This window comes from Poecilia reticulata, linkage group LG16 (genome assembly GCF_000633615.1).
Source record: "Poecilia reticulata strain Guanapo linkage group LG16, Guppy_female_1.0+MT, whole genome shotgun sequence".
NCBI classification, from domain to species: domain Eukaryota; kingdom Metazoa; phylum Chordata; class Actinopteri; order Cyprinodontiformes; family Poeciliidae; genus Poecilia; species Poecilia reticulata.
Genome location: NC_024346.1, coordinates 19,915,711 through 19,921,710, shown reverse-complemented (window position 1 = coordinate 19,921,710; position 6,000 = coordinate 19,915,711). Strand labels below are relative to the sequence as shown.

Here is a 6,000-nt window from a genome sequence, read left to right as displayed (position 1 = left end):
TTTATTCCATTTGCCTGAAAAGTCTGGCAGGTGCTCATGGAAAAGCTTCATAAAAAGTAAGGGAGATCATTTTTACCATTGTATTAAGTCAGGAATTTGTCTTGTTAATTATATAATTTTCTCTGAATGACATGTAGTCTAATTTGGTCAAATTAGGAAATAATCAAAAAGTGTATTTATTTTGTTAATTCGATTCAAAAATGAGTCTCATTCATAGATTTATTTCCCAAAGAGTGACTAGGTTCAGGTATTTATAGATATTAATGCTCTCCACAAAATGCATAAAATGTGACTACTTCAGAAACTTGCCATCCACAGAGAGCCATTCCTGCCAATTGAGGGAAAGTTGAGAGGAAGGAAAAAGCTTGATAACAGCAGCCTTGACAGGGTGGTGAAGCACAGGGCATTAAAAACATGAGTCTGATTCCCAAGGCAACCATCAAATATTTATTCCTTAACACCTGAGCTTAGCCAAAAGCAGTACCCATGCTATGACCCACTGATATAGTAATTTATGCAAATTGAGCCCTGACTAAGAACTTTTTATGGATTTTTTTATCGGCCTTTTTCAATGTTCAGATTTCATAATTATGTAATCAGGCAGTAATCATTAACGTTGACAGAAATCATCACCTGCAACGCATCACTACATCACTCTGTATAGAATCTACAGTATGTGATTTTTTGCTGTTTCTACCAAAACACTGAAATTGAACTGTTGCAGCACAGATAATGAAATTTGCTGGCATGAAAAAAATGGGGCAGGCAACAAGGAGGACTCTGAAATTTCGACGTGGGATATTGCCTGCCGGTTTTTCAAGGCTATATCTAGAGAACTGAAGTTTAGAAGTGTGATGGGTGTTATCTAGTCATGCCTTGAGATCAACATGGTGAGGGATCAAAGACTGACAAAAAAAGGCATGAAGTAACATACAGAAATAGCAACAGGTAAGAAATGTGCAGTTCAAACATTTTGAGCCTGAAAGCAAAATCCTGCTCAAGCTAACAGAGACTTGTGTGTTTTAGTGAAGTGAAATGTTTTGCTTATCTCAGTTCTACCTTTTGTGCCAAATAAATCACTTGGAACGAAAAAGAACAAAAACCCCTTCCCCCCCCCTCACCCAGGCCGAATTCGACTGGTTGAGCTGGTTGAGCATGACGACTGCTGTGCACCCGTAGTCGAAAACCAGCCTCCAAAAATCCGCTGTGGTGCCCGGCAAAGGTTGAGGGGTCACAATGAAGGCAGCCTGCCGATGGAAGCTGTCAGCAAGAGCTGCATTGATGTAATTGTTACTCTCCCCCTCTGTGGTGACCAAGAAGGCCAGGGCGCGATCTGGTGGCAGGACGTCCATGCTGCGGTTCTTCTCTCGGTTCCTGGGCAACAGAGCTATGCTGCACTCTTCGACGTCCAGGTGGGGGGTCACAGAGTTCAGCGTCTGCAAATGGAAATGTTAAAGATGGGAGCCGAGCATAAAAGGAAATCAGAGGAGCATTTTAGAAGTGAACCATGTGAGACGCGACAGGAATCGAGGAGCGAGTCAGACGGGAGGAGTGAAAACAAGGATGCAGAGTGCAAAAACCAAACGTTAACTAAAATGTAAGCCTTGCGTGAGCCTTTAGCCGTTAACTAAAGGCTCACGCGGTTTAGCACTCATATCTGATACCTTCATGTCACTTTTACTTTTATTTTCCAAAGATGCAATAATTTACTGTTTCCGTAGAAAATAAATATAGCTAATAGAGGGGAAGATCCAAGTCTGATAAAACTCTTTTTCAGATATAAGGTGTGAAAAAAAAACGTATTAAAATATAGTCTTGACCAACAAATCTACCAAAAAAAATCTTGCCAATAAGTGGCAGATACATTGTTTAAGGCAGGATGGGTATATATTTATGATTACTGTAGTGAAGCTTACAGACGAATTGTAAATCCATCCATTCATCCATGAAATACAATAAAAGCAGCATAAATCTTGTTAAGCCTTTGGAAATAGAACAATGTCACATGACTCATTTTAAAGCTCGAAATACTTTTTCTGCTAAAAGCTGAGCGGAAGAAGAGTTTGAATGACCCGAGCGCTGCCTCGACTTATTTTCATTCACACAAATATCTGTATTGCTGCGAATATCTAATAGAATAATGGATAAGCTGGACAAACTGCCTTTCTAAAGATAAACATGATGAAGTCGAAGAAGAAAAATTACAAAGGCATCGCTGCAAACCAGTTCTCAGTGATGAACTCTCGCTCTCATTTGTTTCTAATTACTTTAGACAAAGTGAGAAAATATTTGGATCATTAATGCACAGCATCAATAATAGATCTATGAGCCGCTGATCTCGGTACCGTTTGCAGTCTGAGAGGCAGAGCGCGCTGGGTGGTGAGCAGGCTTTTAAAGTCAACGCCAGACAGACGAGCGCGCAAGATCAAAGAGAGAGACGTTAACATTTTCCTTCATGAAGAAGGAACAGTTTGTAATCAGAGCGCTGCACCACCTACAGTGACATTCCTTAATCGTAAACAATCCATCCATCATCGCTCCAGCGGCTTGCATACTGTATGAGGACAGAACAAGATGAAATTAAAGACGGAGCATAATCCTGTTCCTGTGACGCTTTGAAATGCTAAACGTGGAATCGTGGTTTGAGCGCCGCAGCAGACGGAGGTGGCTGAGGTGGGTAGGACATGTGGGAACACAGCTGGCTCGCCACATTCTTAATCAACATCTAATAAAATGTTCTGCAAGTGTGTTCCTGTAAACTGGGGGAGGCTCTTGATGTCAGTCACACGAAATTAAAAGTGAAACAAACACCTTTTTACCACAAACACACACACACACACACACATCCAATAAGTCTTTTCGTTTTTGCACTCTACTGATGTCAAAATGTGTCGTAAAGCACATATTTAGAAAAAAAAAAGAATGACGTAACTCATTTTGTTTGTTCAGGGTAAAACATCCGGCTCACCTGAAACTCCTCCCTCAGCGGAGAGGAGTTGCTCTGAGAATCCACCCGCAGCATCTCTTTGTACGTAACCGCAAACTCGTTCACCAAGATGGCCGTCTCTCCACACAGACAGGCCTCTAAAATGGCATCGTGGATAAAAATATACTGCTCCTGAAATGACAACAGGTCAAGCAATTTATCGCTGTTCATTGCATGTGCACATGTGTTATTTCAGAAAACGCATCAGGGTTGCAATGAAGTGATGGTAAACAGCCAAAACACGGCACTTGGCAAAAGTATTTTCTTTTTCAGGGCTGGATCCAAACTCATTCCACTTCTTTGAAGGTTTTATGTTGTTTTTTTTTGTTGTTGTAAAAAAATGTTAAACTGATGCTAACACTTCACCAATACACACCGCTTTGTGCTGCTGCAGCATAAAAATCATTTACAAATTCGCCTTACAACCGCCACAGCCAAGGTGATATATGTACAGTCATATTCAACAAATGAAATTATGCTTTCCAAAGAGCATTGTTTGTCATACTTAAAGTGCCTTTTTTTTTCCAAATCAACAACCTTTAGCCAACTATGAAACATACTTTTCATTGAGACCAGATTTCTTTATTGAAAATAGTTTGTTTCAAATCATCATAAATAACAGAAAGAGATGCTTGGAAACACACTTTGGTGTGTAATTAATCTATATAATGCTACTTAGTGACCTGAGTTGGTCAAATAAAGGAACTTTTGAACAATGTCTCAGGTTTTTGAATATCACTGATACCCATTGGTGCAAATTCAATAAAAAGTGCTGAAAGCTCTTTGTTGGCACGTAGCTGTCCGAATAAATTATATCTAATTTGCAATGTCACTATCTAAATTTATGCCCATATATTCAAATAATAAGCTCTGGTTAGTTTAACACCAAGCATATACAAAATAAAGCAAATAATTGTTTGACAGATAAGCACAATATGTTTGAATAAACACTCAAACAACATAAAGTGATTTTTAGTAAACCTTGCCTTAATGCTAGTGTTGCTTACAGTGGGATGTAAGCAAAACATGCAGAGGGGAATTTATGGTCAGACTGAAATGCAACTATGTCAATGTTGTATTCACATTGCATTGGACAGCTATTTAATTTCCTGAACCATGCAGAAGACAGCTCATATACCCACTCACTGCACAGTGACAGACTGCTTATTTCATTTAAAAATATGGCAATGACCTTTACACAAGTAGCAGAATGGGACTCCATGAATGTAATACAACTCTACTAATAGAAGTTTTCTTTTTTTTTTTAATCAGTATGTCCAGCCTTGTGAGCTGCTGAATATGCAGAATGGAGGCACATTAAAATACAAGATGGGTGACTCTGTCTGAATGTGAAAAGAGGTTTTCCCTTGCTGCACATTTATTCTGACCTCTGTCTGGATCATGTTGATGCGTCGCGAGCAGAGGGTTTTCACACAGTTGTAGATATCCACCACACCTTCGCACTCGGCCATGTCCAACATGACATCCAGCACAATGTAGCAGCCGGTGCGTCCTGCCCCCGCACTGAAAGACAAAGGCCAGCGTTAGCTGAGAAATTCTTGCAGCCTACTGGGTTAATAACTAGCTCAAGTTTAGAAAAAAAAAAAAAAGAGCTACTGAATTTCTCTCAGATACTGCTAGACTTCTAGAAAAAAAAAAAAAAGACTTTTTCAGTCAAAAATATCCTGTCAGGAGCGACAATGAAAAAGTAATCCATGCATTTGTTACTTCAGGGCTGGGCTTATGTTTACAATAAGGAAGTCCACAAACTGCAGATTAAAGTGAAAACGCTGCAGTAAGAGTTCTGATGAAATTAAATTTAATCAAAAATCAGATTTTATTTCTCCTAATTTGCCTTCCCTTCCTTTGCTCCCTGTTAAATCCATATTAAACTTTAAAGCCTTTGGACGATCTGATTGGTCCAGATGTCGCTAACAGTACTTTGCTCTCAGACTGCAGCTTTCCTGATGGTTCTTAGAGTTTCAAAAAGTAGAATGTGAGGCAGATCCTTCACTTCTCAGGGTCCAGCTTTCAGTTTTAGTCTCTCTCAAACACTACTTTTACCTCCTCTGCTACTTTGTTACTGCAAATAGTTACTGCACAACTATTAGCAGTAATTTCACCTGAAAAATTTCTGTTTTCTCTCAGTTATGTTTCTCTCCGTAGAAGCTACAACTGACCTGGCATTCTGCTTATCTGTGGTTCCTTCCTGGAGGGGGACATCGGCCGAGCTGCCATCAACAAAACATTCTCCTTTTCCTGCCATTAACTTTTTTCTTTTCTTTACTTAGAAAGAACTCCCACATCAGCTGTTCTTTTCTTTCTTGTGCATCTGCTCTGTCTTCTCAAACCCCAAGTCAGTTATGACAAGATGGCCACTTCTACCGAGTTCTGTTGGAGGTTTTTCCTGCTAACGGGGATATTTTTCTCTCCACTGTCACTACATGCATGCTCAGAAATAATTAGAAATCGTAAGAGAGATTGCTGTAAAGATGGCATAATCCAAGCGACTCTCCACTGTTGCTATGTGGTGAATGAATGCTGAAAGTCAGCGATTCAAAGCATCTACTCCCCCAAGTAGTTTAGAAGCTAAAACAGCAAGTTGTATTTTCAATAGTAGCACTATTTCTTTAGACAGCTAATTCTATTTTCCACTCAAAAAAAATCTAAGCTAAATGCATTGTTGCATCCTTACATAAATAGCCACCTAATCAACAGCAGAAACGTTTTATTTTCTGTCATGTGAAACGTATCATCATGAGGTTTGTATCATTTGAAGCGTGCATATGAACAATGTCCAAAGTATCTGTGTTCCAGCTTATGCATGTGTGTGAAAAATGTCTACAAAAGAGGAAATTATGTACTGAAGCGCCAGAGGTTATTTACCAGGTAAAATGTTATTCTGCTGGCGCCGAATGATTGCATTGCATCTCGTAGCAATGTTGGTTATTTGCATGCTAAAGTACAATAAATGCCCATAATGCTGCTCAAGTGACTTTTTGTGCAAGAACAAG

At 39.5% G+C, this 6,000-nt stretch overlaps 1 protein-coding gene across 4 annotated transcripts in view; it reads right to left on the bottom strand.

The window, feature by feature from the left end:
* ptprub (protein tyrosine phosphatase receptor type Ub) overlaps positions 1-6,000 on the bottom strand; it is a 228,644-nt gene that overhangs the window by 13,853 nt on the left and 208,791 nt on the right. For all 4 annotated transcript variants that reach the window (XM_008432338.2, XM_008432339.2, XM_008432340.2 and 1 more), the window contains 3 exons: positions 4,375-4,510; positions 2,969-3,118; positions 1,122-1,436 (listed from right to left, as the gene is read on the bottom strand). In XM_008432338.2, coding sequence (XP_008430560.1) covers positions 1,122-1,436; positions 2,969-3,118; positions 4,375-4,510 — 601 coding nt within the window. The remainder of the gene's footprint in view (positions 1-1,121; positions 1,437-2,968; positions 3,119-4,374; positions 4,511-6,000) is intronic.